At 41.2% G+C, this 23,756-nt stretch overlaps 1 protein-coding gene across 4 annotated transcripts in view; it reads left to right on the top strand.

Annotated features, from left to right (window-relative positions):
• The first annotated feature begins 351 nt into the window (after nucleotides 1-351).
• Nucleotides 352-23,756, top strand: part of GSDME (gasdermin E) — a 39,912-nt gene continuing 16,507 nt past the window's right edge. For 3 of the 4 annotated variants that reach the window (XR_009115999.1, XR_009115998.1, XM_058045021.1), the window contains exons 1-10: nucleotides 352-411; nucleotides 1,869-1,980; nucleotides 4,259-4,456; nucleotides 5,609-5,801; nucleotides 13,377-13,548; nucleotides 14,542-14,662; nucleotides 19,280-19,468; nucleotides 21,086-21,213; nucleotides 21,330-21,516; nucleotides 22,883-22,956. Coding sequence is in view for 2 of the 4 variants with exons in the window: in XM_058045021.1 (XP_057901004.1) it covers nucleotides 1,890-1,980; nucleotides 4,259-4,456; nucleotides 5,609-5,801; nucleotides 13,377-13,548; nucleotides 14,542-14,662; nucleotides 19,280-19,468; nucleotides 21,086-21,213; nucleotides 21,330-21,516; nucleotides 22,883-22,956 (1,353 nt within the window). In the remaining 2 variants the exon portion in view is untranslated. Of the gene's footprint in view, nucleotides 412-1,868; nucleotides 1,981-4,225; nucleotides 4,457-5,608; nucleotides 5,802-13,376; nucleotides 13,549-14,541; nucleotides 14,663-19,279; nucleotides 19,469-21,085; nucleotides 21,214-21,329; nucleotides 21,517-22,882; nucleotides 22,957-23,756 lie in introns of those variants that run through there. The other variant, XM_058045039.1, reaches the window with a different exon arrangement.

Genomic DNA, 23,756 nt, shown 5'->3' with positions numbered 1-23,756 from the left:
CCGCCCCCCGCAGAGGGACACCTGCAGCGCTTCGTTCCAACCCTCACGGCAGAACGGTCAGCGCCCGAGGGAGCTCGGGCAGATGGGCGGGATGGCGAGGGAGGCAGAAGCCGCCCCCAAGGCTCGCAGAGGATCGCCCTGCGCTGGGCGGCGGCTCCGCGCCTCAACATGGCGGAGGCGCCCCGGGCGCGGCTCCGACCCGCCCGCACGGCCCGGGCACCCGGGCGGGGCCTGCGCTCCCCCCGCCGCGCCCTCCCGACACGGAGCCCCCGCTGCTGCGGGACCTGCTCGCTGAGCTTCGGCCGCGGCCCCTCGCCAGGGGCGCGGCGGGCTCGTCACGCCCCACGGGCGGAGTGCGCCGCATCCCCAGTAGCGGCGGCGGCGGCGGCGGCGGCGAGCGCCGGGAATGCCGTGAGTACGGGAGCGGGCCCAGGGCGGCGGCGCGGCCCAGCCCGGCCCTGCCCCCCTCCCCCGGCCGCTGCCACTCCGCCCTTCCGCGGCGTACGAGCAGCGGCTGCGGCCTCCGTGCCGCGCCCCTTTGTCCGCCCGCCCCGCAGGAAGCGGCATGGCCGTGGTGCCCGTGCTCCGAGCGGTGGCACGGCGGGGCCGTGTTCCCCTGCCCGGGCCGCTCCCGGAGAGGCGGGCGGGACCCAGCGCGGGGCCCTCCCTCAGCCCTGGCAGCCCGCAGGACGGCGCCCACGGCTGGGGAAAGGCAGGTGCCACATCCCTGCGGGGCGCCCGAGGCTGCGGCACCGGTGTGTGCAGGCACGTGCTGCAGAGCCCTCGAGGAACAAACAGAGGGCTTCAGCCAGGGCTAAAACATTTTGGAGGTGTTTTTGGGGACTACGTACGTTCAAAACCTGTAATGTTTTGTAATGTGTGGGCAGCCCTGCGAGGCTTTGTGTATTAGCTCTTAAGGGGTGCTTTTTTTTTTTTTCTTTTTAATTTTAATTTTCTAGAGAGGAGGTGAAAGTAACTCTGATGTTCTTTAATAAAACATGTAACGTGCATGTCGTCACTTCCATGCTCCCGTTCCCTTCCGATACGGACTCATACTCCTGTAGGATTCCAGGGCCATTACCACTCCTACACAGTGGTTAATGCCTAACAGCCCTTCTTAAGGCTTTAGTCTTAAAAAGCTTCCTCTTTGGCTTTCAGACATTGCATTTCCTTACAACTGGGGTCTTAGGTTAAATGCAAAAAAAAAAATTGTGTTTTATGTGAAAGATACAGAATGTAAGAAATATCAGGCAACTGTTTGCTTGCTTTTGTACTGACAAAGGCAAATAGCAATTGCTCATTAAATGTCGCTCTAGGATTTAATGTCCTACTATACTGAGTTAGGGAGCTGTAAAGCAAAGCAGGGATGAGATTTGTTTAGGTAAATGGTGAAATAGGTTTCATTGTCTTCACTTGTTCTCATTCTTGCCATTAAATAATCCTCCTGTAGTCCAGGTTGACGCTAATTTTAGATTTTTTGGTAGGCAAGGAAATCTTTTGTCTTTTCTCTTTCATGCCTAGCTATCTGCAAGAGTGAATTCACTCTGACAGGCATTTCCTACCAGCTTGATACCTTCCCTTTTATTTCTGTCAAACCAAGCGCAGCTCTATTAAAATTTGCAGGGGAAGAAACTCCCAAGGCAGAGCTTTCTTTAAGCTGGGTCTGTAACTGCTCCCTGGCCATTGGTTCAGGATGCCACTGAGCCTTGCGGCTGTATTAAACCCCTGATGTTTGGGGGCATAATTGCTCTGTGTCTTTGGTCTGGGAAGTAGTGAGGCAAGGTATTTGGGGACATTGTCAAATTTGTGTGGAAGGTGCTATATCCAAAGATAAACAGGGATTTGGATAGAATATTCTTGATTTGCAGGTACATCTGCACCAGCAAAATATGCTCCCTGCAAAGACATTACCAGCACAGCAAAGTGTGGGAGACACTGCCATAATTTTAAGCGTGAAAACTGCCCCATCTCTCCTGCCTGGTGAGTCTTGCTAGCCCTCAGAAGCACTCTGTCCTCTTCCCTGGCTGTTCCTTTTGCTAGTCAGGAGTGGTGATGGGGAATGAAGGCAAAACACTGTGAACTGGAACTTTTACAGACCAGTGCAGTGGTTCGTCTCATGAGATTTAGTGAGTTTGTAAGAATGCCAAATATTAGGACCTGGTTTTGCAATTTGTTTTATTACACCACCAATATACTCAGAAATTGGTGGCCTTTTAAATTTTTTTTTCCCAGAGACTATGCCTATGTGAGCTGGCTATGTAGCAAGGGGATCAGGGTGAGTGAGCTGTCCTGTAAAATACAAAAATGTTTGTAGAAGGTTTTGCTGGGCAAAGGCAGCTAATGCAGGCAGTGAGAATTTTTTGGTGGTCCCCTACATAACAAATCAGTCACTGTCTGGCTGTTTGCAAAATACAGACTCCTGCAAAAGAAGTCCTGTGGATGAAGAAAGTTTTCGTTTGAAGCTTTATTTGTTTTTTTTTTTTTCCTTTTTTGCTGCAGTGGATCTGCACTGCATTATTCTGTTAAAAGCGTTCTCATTGAGATTAAAACCAGGGAGATTAAGGAGGAGACATAAGAATGTAAAAAATCAGTCTGAGTTCAGTTTAAGAGAAGGTCAGAGAGCAAGAAGTCACTGGAAATACTCCCAGTGCCCACAGCTGAGGTTGTGCTGCAGGGTTTGCTGCAGTTGCAGTGAAAGCTCCAGATGACTCCTCAGTAAAATGCTGTGTGACTTAGACATTGCCCAAATCCTTTTGATGCAGGTGTTGTTGGAAAACACCTTTTATTTGTAGCACAGACTAGGCTATAGATGATTCATGAGGAGGTCAGGACCTCATCATGAATTGGTAAATACTGTGTGGAATATCTGAAATGGGACTTGGGAAAAACTAATGAAAAGGTTAAGTTTGCTTCTGCAAAAAGGCTTTTTTTGCCAATAATAAAAGAGGGAGCCTGTGGTCCAAGCACTAATAATCTGTATTCAGGTTTTTGTGTTCTGTCAGTAATCCTGAGTGCTCACTGCAATATCAGTTTTTGTTTGAAGTCTGTCCTGCCTTACTCTAGTCTGTGTTTGTAAATGAGAAATCCAAGATGTGTGTGGAGCAAGACAGGTAATTAATCATGGAAGTGTGAATACCCAGCTGAGATGTCTTATGATCTTAGTTGAACTTTCCAGTCAGTGTCAGCTGGGGGACTTAAAGGAAGGCTGCTGGATTTAAAAAAAAAAACTGATTTAATTCTGGAGATACCATTAACTCACATAACACAGAGTTGAAAAACTAGAAAGACTCTTTAAAAATATCAAATATTAATTTATTAGAATTGTTTATTTGGCACCTGTGAATGGTTGTTTTTACCATTTATTCTGTGACTTCAGCCAGTCTCCCTTACTGGAAGACATTCCATGTAAATTCAGTAAAATACATTCCCAGGGATAAGGAAAACCTTACCTTATAAGAGATGCTGGTAATTTTTAATTAAAATCATTGCAAAGCAACAGTAAGATAATGTATGTAGTTGTGTAGGGGATATGACTAACAGTTGTGAATAACAGTTGCAAATAATGTATGTTCAATTTAGCTGTAGTTATGCAAATGAAAAACTAGAAAATTGGAAGACATTGAAGGTAAAAAAGAGTTCATAAATAAAAAAATTAATTGGAACTTTCCAGGGGTGTAGTTCAGAAACAAAATTTAGTAACAAAGATGCCAGCTCACGTATTTGGTGCTTTTTATAGAACAGTTGTTATTATCCATCCTTGTGTTTACTCCCTATTAAAAAGATCAAGATAATTTGTGTGAGTAATACCTAATTGCCTCGTGTGGAGTAAGTTTTATGTTAGGCAATAAAAGAAGGATCCTGTGGGGAGGCAGAAATCCTCTGCCATTGCCCCAGTGCTCTCCTCATCACAGCTGGTCTCTACACGGTGCTCATTAGTAGATGCTTTTTCATAGAATTTCAGGTAAGCTGTGTAAGTTTTTCCTCCCTGACAGATTAGTAACCTGTGAATGTTTCTCTTAACTAGAATTCTTTTATTAGTTACTGAGAAAACTTGCACTGGGACAAGTAATTGGAACTCCTTCCCCGCTTGGAGTTGAGAAGATAGAGTGAAAACACCATGGTATTCCTTTGTTAATACCAGTTCTGTGAAGGACTTGTTAAAAGGACAATGTAAATATTTATAATTTCCAACTGTAGTTGTTTGAAAACAGATGCATTCTTTCAGGCTTTAACTGATTTCCCACGATGTTTGCAAAAGCAACGAAGAATTTTGTGAGAGAAACTGACAGTGGAGGTGACCTGATCCCTGTCTCCCACTTGAACGCCTCAGACAAGCTGCAGCTTTTGAGCTTAGTTACGAAGAGGAGGAAGTTCTGGTGCTGGCAGAAGCCCAAGTATCATTTCTTGACAGTCACCCTGAGTGATGTGCTTACTGAAGACAAACCAATAAAACCAGGTAAAGCCATACTTGGGCAGCACTATTACTGCAGATAAAAACAGTACAATCCCTAACCTGTTCTGTTATTATTCTCAATTATGTTATTAGAGGGCTCCTTTCAGAGGAATGTTCTGAAGGAATCCTCCATCCATGGGAATGAGATGAATGGATCTTTTCTCACTTGACCATTTATGTAACTAAAACTGGTAGTAATAAATGTTGGTTAAAAAAAGAAGAAAGTTTTGCCTGGGTAGAGTTATTAAATTAAGTGCTGAATGTTGTCAGGCTGTATAGTCCTACTGTTTAATAACAGTAGCTGTCTTGCAGCTACAAGAATATCCCTAGAATATTATAGGGGCTTGTATGTGATAGTAGTGTGAAACTGTACTGTAGTAGTGTGAAACTGTACTGGTCAAAAGCAGTGAATATACAGTGTCTGGTTGGTGTTAGTAGCCCAGGGAATGCTTCTAGGACAGGCCAGGTGAGTTTTACCACCCATTCTGTTTGTCTTGCACAGACTGTTAAAAAAGGTTGACCTTTGTACTTTTTTCTTCATCCAACTATAGCAGTCCCACCCATGTTTTAAGATTAATGAGAAGGAATCCCAAATTCTGGACATGTCATAATTCCATACAGTAAAATAGATAAGTGCCTAACCTAAGATCTTAATTGTAGCTGGCTTGGAAATATAGCTGATTCTGAGTCAACTCTCTGGTTTTTAGGTATATAAAATTCAGAGGTGTTTTAAACCAGTTAGATTTTTCCATTGGTTTTCAGTGAGCTTTGGGACAGCCCTATGATGAGATGTGTCAAAATAATGCCAAAATACTAGCACTGTTGTACAAGCAGGTCTGCTTTGTAGTTTTCTTTGTAGCTGAAATAAATTTAAATCATTCTTTATAAATATTTCATAGTGTTTGAGTTCAGCACTTCAGTCACCTTATGTTTTCCTAAAATGGCAAAATACTAAAGATAGTAGGGCAAAGATGATGAAAACATGAAGAGAGCAGATACAAGAGTTGCAGAAATGTAAATTTTTTTATTTACCTCTTCATACTGTTCCTTGCCTTTGCTAACTTGTCATATTTTCTGTAAGTGTCTGTTCCTCCAATCACTTAAGGACAGTTTCAGCACTTCTCTTCACAGAAATTACTGTTATTGCTTTCCTAGTGATTGTGGAGTCTGACTTTGCAAAATATATGGGGAAGTTTGAAGATTTTGTTCAAGGAAGTATTGAAACATCGTTTGTGAAGTTCAGCCTGGGAGCTGGAGGGAAAGGTTACGTGGAAAACCAGTCCTCATTTGGAAACCTGAGGAAGCAGGAGGTTGACTTGCAGCAGCTCATGAAAGATGTCAAGGACAGGTATGTTCCTAATGTGGGTGTTGTAGTGGCCAGGAGAGATTACTGAGCTGAAAAGACTTGGACCAGCTGTGGTCACTCACCAATAAATTTTGTGGTGTTGCCACAGTTTGAAAATTATTTTTATTGTAAGCTTTCATATTCATGACAAATAATATTTACAAAAGTGAAATTCTCCATATTTAGAAATCTTGTTAGTCAGACTTTTCCCTTTCTTGTTTTAAAAACATCTCTCTGTTATTTCATTTTACATTTTTGCATGAATTACCAGCTGGGACAAGAGCCAAATCCTCCCTTCTTTGGGGGACTGTACTGAGGTAACAATCTGGAAAAAAAAAGAATTAGTTCTCTGTGTTACTGGGGCATTGAATATAGAAATTGAATTCAGAACTGCAAATGTTCTTGTAAGCAGGCTTTTTAATTTCGTGTGTGTGAGTGACCATGTTAGAAAATGAGATTATTAGAAGTTAAAGTAATAGCAAAGGTGAGCAAGCATAATCAAGGTACATTCTACTAGCTGAACAAAATATAGATATGTTGCTTCCTGTTATACACTCTATTAACTGAGGGGAACCATGTTCTTTATTTTCCAAGATATGTAACATTTCCTCACTTCCTGTCCTACTCTGAAATGGGATCTATTTAATGTTGCAATGGAGTGTCATGGACCAAAGCCTGTTTGGCAGCCAGCTGACAAGTCAGGGGTCTGCTCTCTATTGCAGGTCAAGGCTCAGTGGGAGATGAAGGTGCTTTATTTGTGACAGCATTGTACTCTACATCTGTGGCAGGGGCTGTAATGAATTTAAATAGCCTTTGCTGATGCTCTGAAGATAAAGATGATAGGTTTTTGCTATCAGTGCAGAAGTTGTCAGAAGCAAGTAAATTTGCTTTAGATACACTGATGTTCTAGAAATAATCAATTCTCCATTTTCATGGGAACAAATGGCTGGTGTGCCTCTTATTGTGAGCATTCACAAGTCAACAAATTTATTCTAATAAGGCACCTTGCTCTCTTTGTACTAAGTGCCTTATTAAAAGCGGAAAATACTGGGCCAAATGTGTGTACCAAGCCTGTAAAATTAATCTGCATCTAATACCAAGACAATAGTATCAGTCAAGATTTAGAGTCTTGTTTGTAGCACTAGGTAGAGTCCTATGGAGAAACAAACTACAGTAACTTTTATTTAGGATCAGTAAGCTTTTACTTGAAGTTACGTACTCTGTGCACAAAAAGAATCCTCCCACAGCAAATCAGCACATCTTGGAGTTACAATCCTTTATGTAACTAAATACTCAGAAATATATTACCTTCTTTTGAGTGTTGAAAGTCAGTAGCTGTACACTGCTCTATGTGTGACTGTTAACTGAAGTTGATGTGTGTGCCACTTCATGTGAGGCCGTAGGTCTTAGTTCATAAAAAATATGCTCATAGCTTATTAAAGCTTATGATGCATAGTGTATAATTGAAACTGAGTCAGTCTGCTTCCTGCCAGGTCACTGAAAATGATGAGGATAGCAGAATTTTTATTTTTTTTGCCAGTTTAATGCAGAGGCTCACTGGAAATTGTTGGCAATGCCGTGTAGATAAAATTCTACTTACTTGTTCCTAAATATTCTATGATTTATGATTGATTGTGTCCGAGCTTCAAACTTTGATCTCGTTCATGAGTATTGTGTGAAATTCAGGAGGGCTGATGCCTACAAGTTAGTGCTTTTTGGATGCAAAACATAACAGTACTTATAAGAGCATGTTTACCTGTCAGGCCTTGTGAAATGTGAGGCAGCAAACTGTTCTTGATGTCATTTAACAGCACATGGTGCTTGTGCTTGTTTGATCAATCATTGTTTCATTTAATATTTCTACATATATAACCTAATTAAGTTGCATTTTGAAAATGTTCTTCTATTAGGCTGATTAAGTCAAAGCTGCCTATTAGTAGCAATAAACTCTAAAAAGTCAAAGCTGATGAACCTTTTAAAATAAGTTACGTGAGTCTTCAGAGTTGAGCAGGCTGAAAGTGCTCAGTGGGCAGCAAATCAGTTTCCTGTCACTTCTTAGGTGAACCTTCTGAAGGAGAATCCTACTGATCTTTTAATTAGATTCCAGATGCTGCATTAGCTCCTTTTTCTGAAAAAGGGTGGAAGCTGAAGGATGTGGGCTGGGATGCTTCCTGATTTGCAGAAGCAGTGACATTGTAAATGCAGAACACAATAATTAACATAATATGCAATACCTAAAGTACAGTTAAACAATAGTTTTAGGTACACAAACTTGGCATATTTGCCTTTACATTATTTTTGATTCTCTATTACATAGTGCTTGCTAGTTCACAGAGCACTGTAACATGCTGATACCTGATTTGGGGCAGAGTCCTGTGCCTTTAGCTCAATTGATTTGTTATGGATTTAAGATATTTATATTCCATCTTCTATTTTAAGGCTTTCAGTACTGTCTGCCATCAGGTCCTCTTAGAGAAGTTGATGAAGTATGGGCTGGATGAGCCACTTTTCAGTGGCGCCCAGAGACTCAGCAGAAAGCAGTAGGCACAATCTGAGACACAGGAGGCTCTGTCTGAACACGAGGAGACTCTTTTTCACTGAGAGGGTGGCTGAGCACAGGTTGCCTGAGGAGGCTGTGGAGTTCCCCACCTTGGAGACATGGTCCTAGGCAGACTGCTCCAGGTGGCCCTGCTAAGGCAGGAAGTTAGGCCAGATGACTGTCCAACCTCAACCATTCTGTCTTCTTCCCTCCAGTAAAAAGGATTATGAGGATATTATCATCTCTGTACTTTTCATATATTAACAGATTTGCTTGTTTGTTTTATACCATTTCACTAGAAGTCATGGAAGGTGATTGAATGAGAAGTTCTGAGAGGACAGGACTAGCAGTCAGGCAGTTTACATCCACTGCAGAAAAAAATGCCTGTCACATTTCCATCATTTTGTGTGAATGATTCCTAACTCTGTGATTAGCATGTTAGGAAAAGAGTTGTGTTTTTAACAGCATGCTCTGGCATGCCTGAAAGATACTTTCATACTGTTGCATATTGCATTTTAGTTGAATTAGTGAAACTGCATGGTATTGTCCATCCAGAGACAAAAATAAATATCTACTCTTAATCTGAGTACAGTGGAAATTCAGACCATTTTGTGATTTATTGTTTAAAACTCCTTGAGCATTTATGAGTAAGATGAGAAAACCATTCAGTTTCCTACCTAAGCTGCTACATGAGATAATATGAAGTCACAAAGTCTTGTGAGACAGGATTGAATAAAAGCAATTGTGTGTGCCTGTGATTTAAAAAATAAGGAGCATGTTAAATAGAAAATAGAGAAACTACCTTGCAGTCTGAGATGTCGCTGTTATTCTTAGGGAAGATGTTCTGTGAAGTACATGTCAGGTTATTCTGTAGGGAAAATAGTGAAATGCTATCAATAAGCTGACTATTGCAGATGCTGTGTTCTGTAAGAAGTAGGTCAGAGAGGTTATATTTGAAGTGGATTAACAAAAGAAATATGCATCTGTGCTTGGTGGAAAATGGCAGAGTGAGATTTTAGTCTCTGACACTCATCTCTATTAGAGCAGGAACAAAGCTGGGTGAAGGCTCTCACTTGCAACAAGCACTATTTGTATGGAAGAATCAGACTGCTGCACATTATAAATGAAGTGGAAAAGAAGCTGTGAGCAGGAGCTGCCTGTGTCTCTGCAGCTGGGAGAGGAGGTGTATTGAGGTGACATTGCCCAGTACAGGACTGGAAAGGTTTTTTACTTGTAAGTAGTTTGGACCAGTGAAAATTTGTGCAGAGAGGCAGCAGTGCTGATTTCAATGTGAGGATGGAGAGTACTCACAACAATACCCAATTCCTACAATACTCTTGGTATTTGGAGGAAATTGCCAAGTTCCTTGCTTTGAGGATTTGTGGGTGGGTTACTGAGACGGTTAGACAGGACTTGATGGAAAATGTTCTATGGCCTCTCCTTTGTGGGAAATCACGTCAAGCTCCATGCCTAAAGGAAAGACCCTCAGTCTCAGCAGTGGAGTTTGGAGCAGGCTCGTGCTCTCTACTTTAACTGTGAGAGCCTGCTATGTTGCCAGGTGTTGTCTGTTTTTTCTTGTCTTTATTTGGTTTCTGCTTTTCTCTTTTCTGACTCCAGTCGGCAACAAATTGCCTTTGTGTCTCTATTGTCTACTACTTTCCTAGTGTGAAAAGAAAAATCCTCAATGAAGGTGAAAGAAGTCTTTGCATTATAGGAGAATAGAAGTGTTTAATCTAGTTAAACATTGAGTGAGACCAAAATGCAAAGAAATTATTTTATTTACATGTTTGACCTGTAAAGCTTCCAGCATAGTAAATCATTGATCACAGGAAGATTGTTTAGGCAGAACAAATAATCAAGCAAAACCCCTAATTTGTATTTTTAAAATAATTTTTATTTATACAGACTTGTACTCTGTGTGTTGATAATGGGACTTGGCAGACCAACATCTCATTATATTTTCTGTAGTATTATTTGTGAGTGCTTCAGCTCAGCTCCTTGGGATGGGAATGGCAATGGTGATGTAGTACAGATGGCACGGGGTTGGTGGGGGCTCTTGTATAGTAGAGTGTGAAAGAGATGGTAGGAGCCATGGTTGTAGAATAGAAATAAAAGCTCTGAAACATGACCTGTAAAATAAAAAAAATCAATGCAATTTATGTGCCTTGCATGCATATATTCTCAGGGATTTAACTTGGCCATCTTGTGTTACTCAGATATTTTCTTATATTCAGTGTTATGCTGGCAAATAAGTTCAGTTCTTGTATATACAATCATACTCAGCAGCCATTGCCCTGCAATACTTGAGGCCCTGCTCTGATTATCGAACTTTAACCCTGTTGTGGATTGCTCTTGATGACTGTTTTCAGTGATAATTTAGATAAGATACTTGCTTACCTCGTGTCATCTCCTGTTTGAGTTGCTGAGGAGAGCAGAATATTTTGCCTTCAACAGGCTGTGCCCCAGTACTAACTCATGATGTGCCCACATGCAACCCCAGAGCTCTGTTTTATGATGCAAAGTTCAGTGCCAGAAGTCTAGAGGAGAGCACTTAACTGTGCTGTCCTCAAAGAGAAGGTTTCTGTTGCTGTGGGCAAGGCTGTGTGTTTGAAAGCTCTGAATTTGGAGCTCACTGAACTTACTGGGCAGAGGAGAACATTTCTGACAGCTTTACAATGGGACACATCCCACTGAAGTCATTTGAGCCTTGGGGCTGTGGCAGTGGCTGGCACACATTCAGCTCTGTGCAGGGGATCCCAGGTCACCTCTGGGCACTGCCTGGGGAGTGCTGCTGCAGCAGGTAGCTCTGTGTCCCTGTGTGTCCCTGTGTGTCCCTGTCACTCCACAGCCCTCAGTGCTGCAGCAGCTCCTCCAGCGTTGCCTCCAGGATTTGTTCACTGCCCCTCTCTGCAATTTAACATCTTCTGACTCTGCTGCTGCTTCTGCACCTGGGCCTCAAAGCCAGGAGTGTGACAGGGTCTGAGCCAGCCCTGCCTCAGGCAGAATACTGTAGAAGCAGGTGGAAGAAAAAGTCTCTTGAATTTGTTTGGTAATTCATTTGCATAGGTCATATTCTGTAGGTTTCTTCAATTAACACTTACTCAGAAATAGCAAATCTTTATTTAATAGGTGTTTTTCTACCTTTGTTTGAGGGGCTTTTTTTTCCTGTAAATTTTGGAGATATCCAGCAAGTTTGTCATCCTCTTAAACAGTCAAAAAATACACGTGAAAGCAAATGACAAATCGTTTTTGTGCTTCTTCACTGTTATTTCCCCGCTGTGGCTCCCTAGGTCAAATGTTAAAACTGGAAGTTCTTAGTGCATTCATTTATATTTTCAGGATGTTTAGCACACCACTTTAGAAACATAAATAATTTTTGTGAAGTGTATGATAGGCTTGATAGACTGTAACTAATGGCTCTGGTTTGGCAGACGCTTCTGAGAATGGTGAGGTTTGTGGTTGCTTGATGTTTCTTGAATTTTTGCTTAATCCAAAGGTTCATTGCATTCCAAGCATAAAGCATGACTTTGCACCAAATGAAAAAAGGTTATATTAATAATCTCAGGAATGTTTGGGGCTGCTGCATTGCTTCAGAGATATTTTCTTTCCCTTGTCTAAACAATCAACTTTAAGGTTTTCAGACAGTTCATTCCAACTGATTGAACTTTCATATAAGCATGCAACTCTCCAAAGATCAAAAATTGCCTGAGGATATTTTTAATTCAATAAAAACCCCAGCTGACTTCAGACTTATACAGACTGCATAAATTCAGAGCTCCAGAATCTAATAAATCTAAAACTTTTTAATTAAAAGTGGAGATATCTCGATTTAAATGAATTGGTGTCAGACATGTCTTTCTGTCACATTTTTGGGAAGTTGCCATTTAGCTCCATGAATAGCCATTTAGAATAAAAGAGAGGAGAAAAGACTGAATCATTTGAGTCAGGGATAGCAGTCCTTTAATCTTCCAATAGTTTTTCTATACCTGTTCATAAAAAAATATAACATCTCATCTGAGGACCTCCAGTGAATATTTTGCAAAAGTATAATATAATTGATACATTTTAATCAATTAAATACAATTAAGAAATTGCTTTAACTGTTACCAGAAAGTCTGTTAACACCCCAGAAGAGAAGGTAGTAGATTTTGTAACATTTTCTTAGAAAATAAACCTCCTGTAATGTTTCTGGAGATCACTTTCTGTCTTCTGCTCATTCTAAGAAGAACCTAACGTTAGAATCATTTCCAGCAGCATTTAAACAGATGCTGAATTGTGCTGTGGAGTAGGGATGATTTATTAAGTTGGTGCCTGGGCTAGGGTTTTGAGCCCCCCCCAAGTTAGTTTTTCTTTTGACTGTGGCAGTCCTGGTCACCAATTTTGAATTTTGTGTCTATACCAATAAATAACACAGGATTTTGAAGCAGGTGAATAATCCCCAGTCTCAAAATCAATGAAATCTTCTGTTTTCTCATTCAGCCCTTTGAAATACTTGGTCAGTGGTGCTGATCCCACTCAGCCTGTTTGGGGTTTACGTGAGCGCTGAAGCAGATCCACAGCAAGCAGTGGGGGTTGGCAGTGAGGGATTGCTGTCCTTGTGTCCCCCAGCCAGCACCCCCTGCCATGGCCATGGCAATGTCAGTGTGAGCTCACAGTAGGAGAGGATTCAGTCCAGTGTCCAAGAGCTTGACTGGTTGGTTTTGTATTACCCAGGAAACTCAAAGTTGCCTTTGCTTCCCTCTTGCTTTTTTCTTTGCTTAGAAAGTATCTGGACAACTTCCATTTTTGCTGAGAGTAGGGAATCAAGAATTCAGTATATATTCAGTATGTATGTGAGGATTTACTGTGGAAAACAGATATTTACTGCTGCCAAATAACAAAAGAGGACATCGTAATTTTGAGGAGGTTGCTCATACAGAAACCACTGTCATTTTTGCAATAAAACCTTCTTCAAGCAATTGAGAAAATGTGGTTGGTTTTGTTTTTTGGGGCTTTTTTCACAATTATGGTATTGTTAATGGTGTATTTTTCGTTTTCAGAACAATAGATCTAAACAGTAGTTTGCTGCAACAAGTAATAGAAAGAAAACGTGAAGTGTTGTGCATCTTGAGAGAAAAGATAATCACAACTCAGAGGTGTACAATATCTGAACATATCCAGACAGAAGAGAAAGTCAGTGGTGTGGTGGGATGCACTGCAAAAACAATAAAGGTAAAAGTTCCTAAAAATCTGCAGAGATCAGAACATTTGCACATTATCTGAGAAGAAATTATTTCTCCAAATGGAATTCAGAGTATTTTTCGTGCTTTCCTAATGTGCTGAACAAACTGCAGTGCTTGATTGTGAAAATTCTGTATGGTAAAATGTTTTTTCCATTGCCTTTCTGGCAAAAGGTGCCATATTTTTGTATGAGCCTGGAATGTAGTTTCCATCAATACTATCAACTGGGATTCTGTTTCTCTGTAGATTCCTGCCTACAGCAGAACATGAAGCAAACCTAAAACTATTCATTGCAATTGAATAGCAAAATGCATTGCTGAATCACATTTATTTGAAAAGCCAAGTAATCATTCATCACAAATGGTTGCAGTGTCTACTGAGTTTTCATATTTATTGAGAAACTATTTGTTTTTGATCATGGGAGTAGAGATTAACTGCATTATGAGGCTATCTGAAAAATTGCCTGTGAATTGAGAAGGAATTACTGAAGTCAAAACATGCTCATTCACTGCAAGTTGTTGTTTTTTTTTTTTTAAGCTGGAAATCACTTGTGTGTACACTGTGTCTCCAGTCACAGGAATCTGGGAATTGGAGTGTAACAGCCCCCTTTGCAAGTGCCACCTTCCTGGTGCCAGCCTCCAGCTGGGCAAAAGAAATGTCACAGTGGAATTGGGCAAGGCAGGACACTCAAGTGGGTGCCCATTTCCCATTGACATGGGGCTTCATGTGTGACAAAAGCTACACCTGGAGCTCAACTTTGTGCTAGGACAGGGTAGCTAAGAGTGTGAGAGCTGCTCTTGGCACTGTGTTTCTACCTCATTCTTCATCTAGTTCCTTTCTTAGATGCCAGATGGAGGGTGTAACACTTTGATGAGACATCATGAAGAATAAAGGATATTCTCCCTCTGTATTTTTCACCTTAATTACATGTTTAAGCTATGCAGTAGCTGAATCAGATAAATGGTGAATAAATCTGTCTTGTAGGTTTCAGTAAGTGAGAATGGAAGTCTGATGAAGGATTCTAGCGTGATCCTTGAAATTCCTCCTGCAACCACTATTGCCTATGGTGTAATTGAACTGTTTATAAAGCACAATGGCCAGTTTGGTAAGTGAAAAACTCTTTTTTTTGTGGCACACAGTTCAACTGTGGACAAAGCTGTTTGTCAGACAGTGATTTCTGTGTTTCCCTGTGTGTGAAGGTGATTATGTTGTGTGGTGTCCTTTGCCTTGATAGTTATTTGTGCTAGAGATGCAGATTTAGTAAGTTTAAAACTTTGATATAGTAATGCTTTTTCAGTGGCTTGAATACACTGTAAACTCAGAGTGACTTAGGTTTCAGGGAACCACAGGAGATTGTGTAGCTTGAGCTCTGCTTAAGGCAAGGCCAATTTTTGAACTCTGATCTAAGTTCAGTTAGATCAGGTTGCTCATATCCTTATCTATTGTAAAGTTTTGATTTATCTTCAGAGATATCATCACTCCTCTGGGCAGCCTGTTCCCATGTTTGACCACTGTGGTAGTGAAGTTGTTTTCCTCAGTATCTGCTGTTTGCTAGATAGCTCCAGTCTGTGAATGTGGGCCTTGTTCTCAAGAGTCCAAAACTGGACATAGCACTCTGAATGCACTTCCCCAAATTGAAAACTCAGTTCCATCAATCCACCAGCTACAGTCTTGTCAGTACAGCCCAGTATGCAGCTGTTCTGGTTTAGGGCAAATTTGGGAGCAAACTTCAATAACTGCAAGGGCAAGCTACTGATCCTCTCGGATTTATTGTCCATGTCTTTCACTGCAGTTTGCTTCCAGCCAGCTGGCCCTTGGCCTGGGCTATTCCCTGTGCTTATTGCAGAGAGTGACCTGACTGTAAATCAGATATCAACCAGGAGTGTTTAGACAACAGTCATGTTAAGAACAGAATCCTACATTTGGGACTGGAATTTAAACTTCTCTAGCTTACACTTTCATTTAAAGATTGCCCTCAGAGTGGTTGCAGAAATGCCCTTGTACTGTTGTCTGGTCATGCTTTACTTATGTCAAGTCGAATATTTTTCAGGTTAAAAAAATGTTGAAATTGGCTTTGGGGGGAGTTGTATCTCTGCTCTGCACAATCACTTGGGTTTTCTTTCTTGTCTATCCTCATTTAAACTCATGGACCTAAAGGAGGTTTCAGAGGATGTTATGCAAGGAGGAATAAAATCAGATAGAGGTGGAAGATGGGAAGGACTGATGTGGAGAGAAACAGGAGATACACTGAAGAAATAATTGGAGTAGAGTTGAGATTTGAATCTGGGATGTGCTTTACTCGGATGAGAAATGCTGAAGATTAACTCTCCATCATACTCCTTCTGATATAAAGAAAGTCTGTAGGCTCAAGAATAGAAGTAAATATTATGTAACCTGTAAAAAGTTTCTGAAAAGTGGAATTGCTCTGATGTAGCCCGAACACAGAGATAGTAGCAGAGGATGTTGACGTCATGGTTATAATGGAGCTGTAATTCAGAGTAATGAGGTGCAATTAAGGCTGTCTGACTGCATAGGTATATAACTGATAGCCTACTTAGATTTTTTTCCTACATGAAATTATGATGTCCTGCTAGCTAAGAATACATAGGTCTTGTTAATGATGTGTATTTCTCTGCTCTTTTTCCTCTTCTGCTGCTTTTTTCACTTTTTTTTTGTATTTAATATTAACATCTTTTAAGCTTCAAAACGAGTTTGTTTCATGTTTTATCTTAAACAATATATGTCCTACCTCTTTTCTTTTTTAATTTGTGCTATTTTCCCTTGCCTGAATGACATTGAGAAGGTAAAGGAGAGGAACTGACAACAAAATTATGGCTTTGCCAGCGAGAGTAAGCATGGTGGAGCCTAAACTTCAACTTGTTAATGTCTGAGCAGCAGGGATCAGTGTCTGTTTATGGGAATAGAAAAAGCCTTTGAAGTTAAATCCAAGAAGTAATGTAGTCCTTTCTCATGAGACTGAAAGTGACCAATAGCAGGTGTAACCTAATGGGATTCTCTTCACAGATAATTATGGAGTAAGATGCATGCAAGCTTTTTGTTGTTTCTCTTTCTTTTCCACTGCCAGTACCTGAGTTATTCTGTTAGGAAGAATGGTATATATTTCTTCTAAATGTTTTGACTAGTGCAACTAGACATATTTGGATATTTTTATAAATAAAATTAATTAAAAAAAATAAGAAGGATCTTAACTTTTCTGATCCATTTACCATTGTGCTTTCCTGTAATCATTCTCTTTGATTTCTACAGGCTAATTTTTCACTTCATGTAAAAGCTGTTTCTGCTTAAGGCTTTGCAATTTTGTGTCTCTAAAGTTGTGCTGAAGTACCTCTTGTTCATGCTTTACAAATCGGGGGATATAAAAGTTGATTTGTTTTGTTCTGTTCGTGGCTATATGTGTGTGGTTTGCTTTTTCTTAAATGTCTGTAAATTAAGCAGTCCCAATATATCCACTTTTCCACATAAAGGAGTCTCTTTGATTGTTTTTGTTGATCATCTCTGGTTTTCTTGCATTTTTGTTAACATTTCTGAGTAACTAACAAGCTCTAACTGCACTGTTCTATGTTTGTCATTGATGAATGTAATAGAATTCAATACAGAATTTATTAACAATCCTCTTAATACAGAATTTTGAGACCTGTGTTTTCCTGTGAATTGAGTCCTGCTACAAGATTAAACAACATCATCTGAAAAGTTCTATTTCCCTTATTAGCATCATTTTGCTTCAGGAGGGGAGGCAGTGTATTAGCAGAGTTTTCCTCCTCAGGGTTCATGTGAAAGCCTTGTTCTTTTCAATGACAGTAACATGAATGAGTTGGCCTTGTGGTGCCTCAGCTGCTGTCCAGAGTTTTGTTGCTTTGGGAAGTTCTCAGCTTGTGTTAATCACTTTCTGCTCCTCTGTAGCTCCTTCTCCGTGAAGGGTTATGCAAGCATAAAGGTCTGTCATCTTTCTTTCTCTATGGCAGGGATTTCTTTGTCTGCTTTCCCTTTGAAAAAGCTTTTTGCTGATGGAGTGCTCTCCATGCTTTCTCATCTGCTTTGAATGTCCTTAATTTAGTAAGACAGACTCTTACAACTGCAGAAAGGTTATATTTAGGTTTTGTTCCTGGTACATCTGAGCACTGTGCTTGATTAGTTACATTTTTTTCGCTTTGCTGTCAGGTATTACTTTAAAATTCAGTTTCTCTTGCTAGCCTGCCTGTGTTCTCCTCAGACCCACTGCAGAGTGCCATAGGTACACATTCAAATCTTGCATTTGAGCCAATAAAAAATTATCAGAATCTGCACAAGGCTTTGACTGTATTCTGCATCTTTAGGGCGTGGTGTTGGACACATGAGCCCAGAATTTGATACTCCAGATTTCTCAGCATAACTCTTACAAAGGCTCCTTGTACCTTCCAGGAAGCCCTTAACTTCTGGCTGGGGGCACTGGGATGGCAGGATAAGGACAGTCCTGTGTGGGTGAGACTCTCAGAAGTCTCCTGTTGTCCACTCACCTGGAGGACTTGAGAATGGACCCGTGGCTTGGCTGGGAAAGAGGAGTCTGTTGGTGCCACGACCAACAGAAGCTCTGTGAAGGACTCTCAAGAGTTTTTACAAATCTCAGAGAGTACTTTCATGTGTCACCTTCATGAGTGGATCCCCTTGCCTGCATTTCAGCATGTCTTAGAGGTAGAAAAAGTACAGAGTGGGGAATGAGAAGCTGGAGAGCAGTGCCATGGAAGGCAAGGTGAATCTGACTCAGCAGTGCCCTGGCAGCCAGAGGGCCAACCCTGTCCTGGGGTGCATGAGACACAGAATCCCTAGCTGGGCAAGGGAGGGGGTTGTCCATTCTGCTCTGAGCTGGGGCAGCCTCACCTCGAGTGCTGGGGGCAGTTTTGGGCCCACAATGTAAGAAAATTCTTAGAGAGTACCCAAGGAGGGCAGTGAGGATGGTGAAAGGCCTTGAGGGGAAGCTGTGTGAGGAGCAGCTGAGGACACTTGGGCTGATCAGCCTGGAGAAGAGGAGACTGAGGGGAGACCTCACTGCAGTTACAACTTCCTTGTGAGGGGAGAGGGGGGCAGATGCTGATCTCTTTTCTGTAGTGACCAGCAACAAGGAATGGTCTGAAGCTGGCTCAGGCAAGGTTTAGGTTGGATATCAGGAAAAGGTTCTTTACCCAGAGAGTGTTTGGCCACTGGAATGGGCTCCCCAGGGAAGTGGTCAGCACAAACCTGACAGAGTTCAAAAAGCATTTGAACAGCACTCTCAGGCACATGGTGTGACTCTTGGGGATGGTGCTGTGTGGGACCAGTAGCTGGATGTGATGATCTTTGAGGGCCCCTTCCAACTCAGCTTATTCTGTGATTGTGTGAAAACATCAAGAATTCCTACCTGCATCTCCTGTCTGCAGCATTCTGGTTTCCAGTGTCAGCAGGAAGTGTTCATGTTATTTTCTGTCTACATTAATTTAGTTCACAGGAGCTGGTGTCATGTTCTCTAGGAGGCAGCTGCACCACAGGTCTTGTCTGTACCAAACATCAGGGCTGCAGGAATGCTCAATAATTCACATGCACAGCAACCACGGGCATTCTCTCCATCTGGAAGAGACAAGACACGGAGAAATGACATGCGAGAACACTAGCAAAGACAAGCTATCATCTCATTCAGTAATTGCTCATCTATTTTATTAATTATTGTTTTTGATTGAATTTCTAATTACAGAGTTCTGTCTGCTAGATGAACAGCAAGGAGGCTTTGAAAAAGAAAGTACAGAAGGCTCAGCTTCTCCCCATTCAGTTCAATTCAGAGATGCTTCGTTCCTCTATCAGCCAGATGCTGTTGATAATGAGATGTACTCTGGGGCTAAAAACCTCGTTCCCAGTGATGCTTCTATAACTATATTGAAACAAGGTATTACCAGAAATGCTTTGCATGCTTATATTACAGTGCATTAAATAACCTGATAGCAGAAATAATCTGGTACAATAGTAAGTAAGAAATCTTGTTAGTTCATTTTAATAGCTCTTTTCAGGAACTCTTGGGAGAATGCACTGAAAGGATATAAAAAAATCAGTTTGCAGTGAGTATATGCAGTGGACTCTTTCTGTGAAGATTCTGAATCCATCTGTCATAAATATCATCTTACAAAGTCAGATGGCTCTTTTGCATTCCAGATAACCTCTGCAAGTTTAGTGATGATGCATTCTTTCATTCAGAAGGGGTCACTGAAAATAGTTTCTCATTATTTGAAAAATACTCTCAGTAAAGCATCTCAGTTACAGGTTAAGTCTCAGAAATAGACGTCTCCCTTGCCTTCACTTAGCCTCATTATTTTCTGAGAAGCTTTGTAACTGAGAAAATCAAAATGTGGTTTAAAGGGAGATTTGCAAATTGGTATAATGGCCCAGGTACAAGTTTTTATTGTAGGAATGTGGAAAGAAGAGGCAGGAATGTTACTGGTGGAATGGAATGGAATGGAATGGAAGAAGGGAAAACCAGTCAAGGTTTCAGAACACACTGTGCTTTTCCTCAGTTCTTGGTGGAGTTCTTACAGCTGGTTCTCCTGATGAATATCGCCCTCTCGTCTCTAAGTTTCCCCCTTGATAAATAAACAATATGTAAAAAACACTTGTGAAAGAATGGTATGCCACTGTTCTATTTTTTGTTTTAGTTTGACAGATCTATTTGCTTTTCTTGCTTAAAAGGCTCGGAGATTTCTTTAAATAATTTAACCTCCCCTGTCTCTTGGAAAATGAAAAAGCTAAAAAAAATTGTTTTTACTAAATAATTTGGAAGTACATTTCATTTTCTGTTATTTGTATAGACAAATTCATACCATTGCATCAGATAAACAAAATATCTGCCTGTGGCTGGGCTTTTTTTTCCCCAGTGAAGTAATTTTTTAGTTATAAAGGATGTCTTTAAACAGAGCGTGTTTCTTGACTGGAGTGACATGAAGGAAAATTTCTTTTAAACAAATTTGAGAACACTTGTATGCCCACATTTTTGGAATGTGGAAAAAAGAGCCATTCCAGCCTTCCAGCTGGCATTATTGATTTGAAAACTTCATTTTTTTTAGCAACATGGTAATTTTATGTCACAGAAGATTTAATTTCAGTATCATAGTTGAATTGTGAGAAAATGAATGCAGAGCATTCCGTTGTACTTAATGAGTACTCTTCATTCTGTCTTATAAATGAACATTCTTCAAAGTGGAAGACCTAAGATGTAGTTAGTTTGTTAACATTAAAGTATTGAATTTCAAAATATTAGAAATACTATACACCAAAATGTTGATTCTTGGTAGCTGTTCTTCTTTCCTAATGTTTGCATTGAGGTTTCATCAGCTCCTTAGGAAATAAAATCAGATCTGTTCAAACCTTGCATTTTAACTTGTGCTGGTGGAAATCAGGATGTCAAGGTGTGGTGACAAATGAGCTTGTGAAACACATAGCAAAATGTTATCTGGTTTTACTGGCATTTGTGTAGAAATACTTAGTTTTATTTTCCACTGCTTTCTTGGGAAAGATCTGTCACGGTTGAAGACCCAGTTCCAGCCCTTTGTGAAGCTTCCTGAAGACAAGCAAAGAGCTTTATATAAAACCCTTTGTGAACTCTTGCTCCATGAGGAAATGGTGACTGCCCTGGGGGACATGGTAAGATGAAGAACCTTTGAATTTCTTCCTAAAAGTAATTTCAGAATAGTACTGGCATTCCCCTTTGCTTGGATTTTTCTCTTTTCAAGAAGTTTTGCTTATTCTTTTGCTTTCAGTTCGATGATATCTGCACAGGAGACAAGCCAGATCTGGAGGAGTTAAAACTTGAAGAACAAAGAGACCTCCTTGACTTCTTGCAGCTCTTAGGGTGCAGTTTAAAGAGTGAGCTGTTGTTGCAGAAATGTCAGCCTCAGGATGAAGAACTTTTCTCAGCTGCTCACCTTCTTATCAGTGCTATATCTGGTATGTTACAAAAAGCCCTTTTAAAAATTTTATTTTCCTTTTAGAAGCTCCCTCCATGTTAAAGCTTTTATGGCTTTCTTTGAGCAGTTGGTGAGCTGCATGAACATAAATTTTTCTGATCCCTTTTTATGAGTTTGGTATACTATGCTTAGCATTCCTGGCTGTGAATTAAATTCAGCCCTCAATCACTGACAGATTTTGTGTGTAAATTACACATTCCCCCAAGACTGCTCAACTTTGCTTCTGCTGAGTGTGAGCATTTGCAGTTTGGCAAGCTAATTTTTGTACTTATTGCATTCCAGAGTCCTTCCTGCCTAAAGGCTGAGAATTACAAATTAGGTGTTGTCTCCTGTGTAACAGTGTATATGGTTCAAGTGCAAACTAAATTTAGCAAAAATGAGTTTAACACAGAGACACTGCAATTAGAGGGCTCTGTTGCAGCTGCTGAAACAGGAGATTAAACATAAATGTCAAACAAATGCCATCCTCACAATCTAGTTGGCACCACAGTGTTAATTAAAAGCTACCTGCAAAGTCCAAGACAGACAACCCTGGATTTTTCTCTTCTGTCTTGTATGTAAAGAATTCCCTGACATTAAGATAACGAAGGAAAGTCCAATGTAAATTGTGGCACCGTGCAGCAGAATGTCAGTGTGCATCCATAGATGCACAGGAGCCAGGTGGGAGAGCTTAACTCATTTGTGGAGAGAGAAAAGAAATAGAAAACAGAAACCTGCTGATGTGGTATCAATTGTCAGATGCCATTAACAGCAGGGCACAGTTAATTGAGTGTGTTGCATTATTACCTGACTTTGGACATAATGTCTGCTGCTAAAGTCCAGACATAAATGTAGCTGGATCTAGATTCAAAGGCTGTTTTATGCTTGTTGCTTGTGGTAGGAATTACAGCCTCTTTGTTCCAGAGTTGAAGGGCACCACAGGGATCAGCTAGTCCATCAGTCCATCTCCCAAGGCAGTCTCAGCTCTGCCATTCCTCTCAAATTGGGCATGGCAGAAGTTAGCATCACCTATGGATTTGGGAGCATAGGTTCTTGGTTTATTCAAGGCCTAAGTCATTCATCCAGACTCCAGACTCAGAGTTAAACACTGAGGAGATACTTAGGGAGAGGCATGGTGTTGGGGAGGAAACCTCCTTTCCTACAAATGCCTGTTCTCAAGGACAGAGATAGTCAGACCCTCTGCCCATCCCATTCTGTTCTGCTGGCAGGAAGGGGCTGGATCAGCCCCTTGCAAACATCCAGCTGAGGAGGAGCTGTTAGCTCCCTGATGAAGCTCCAGTTCCAGCAGCCAGCCTGGTGCAGGGCTCACTGGACATGACCTTTGCCTGTGCTTGTGTCCTCCACAGAGCTGCCTGATGACACCCTTGCCCTGCTGCGTGCCTGCTGCGATCTTCAGCTTGTTCCAGCCTTGTGTTGTTTGGTGAGTAATGGACATGAGATGTGCTCGTGGGCACAGCAGCAGGAGTGGCTGTGTCCTCTGCCATATTTCTCCCCAATAAAGGAAGAGATGGCAAGCTCCAGTGGGAATTTCAGCTGTAGGCAGTGCTTAGCCAAGGTCAGAATCTGATGTGGCAAATGCAGCACGTAATTTACTGCCCGTGGATATCTAACTTCTGATCATTGCTGTATTTGGGAGATTTCATGGTTTAGTAGCAAAAGAAAATTGTGACTTAAGCTCTGTTTTTCTTATAGTCCCACTGTTTTAAAGTCTCAGTAACAGTAAATCATCTCTCCTTGGGAAACAAATTTCGCTTTGATAGCAACAGTGCTTGAGCCTTGGCAAACCCTGAAGTCTCAAAACTCTGAGGCCATTTATTGTAACTGCAGAAGGAATGGTGCAGGGCATTGGAGTAATGGAGCACCTCTCCTGTGAGGAAGGAGTAAGAGAATTGGATTTGTTTAGCCTGGAGAAGAGAAGGCTTCAGGGTGACCTAATTGCAGCCTCCCAGTACCTGAAGGAAACTTACAAAAAAAATGGAGAGAGACTTTTTACTAGAGCATGTAGTGACAGGACAAGAAGGACTGAAGGAGGGTATGTTTAGATGGGAAGAAGCTCTTTACTATGAAAGTGGTGAGGCACTGGAACAGGTTGCCCAGAGAAGTTGTGGATGCCCCAGCCCTGGAAGTGTTAAAGGCCAGGTTGGATGGGGCTTTGAATAATCTGGTCTAGTGAAAATTGTCCTTGCCTGTGGCAGGGGGATTTGAACTGAATGATCTTTT

This window comes from Melospiza georgiana, chromosome 1 (genome assembly GCF_028018845.1).
Source record: "Melospiza georgiana isolate bMelGeo1 chromosome 1, bMelGeo1.pri, whole genome shotgun sequence".
NCBI lineage: Eukaryota > Metazoa > Chordata > Aves > Passeriformes > Passerellidae > Melospiza > Melospiza georgiana.
This window is presented reverse-complemented; position numbering and strand designations above follow the sequence as displayed.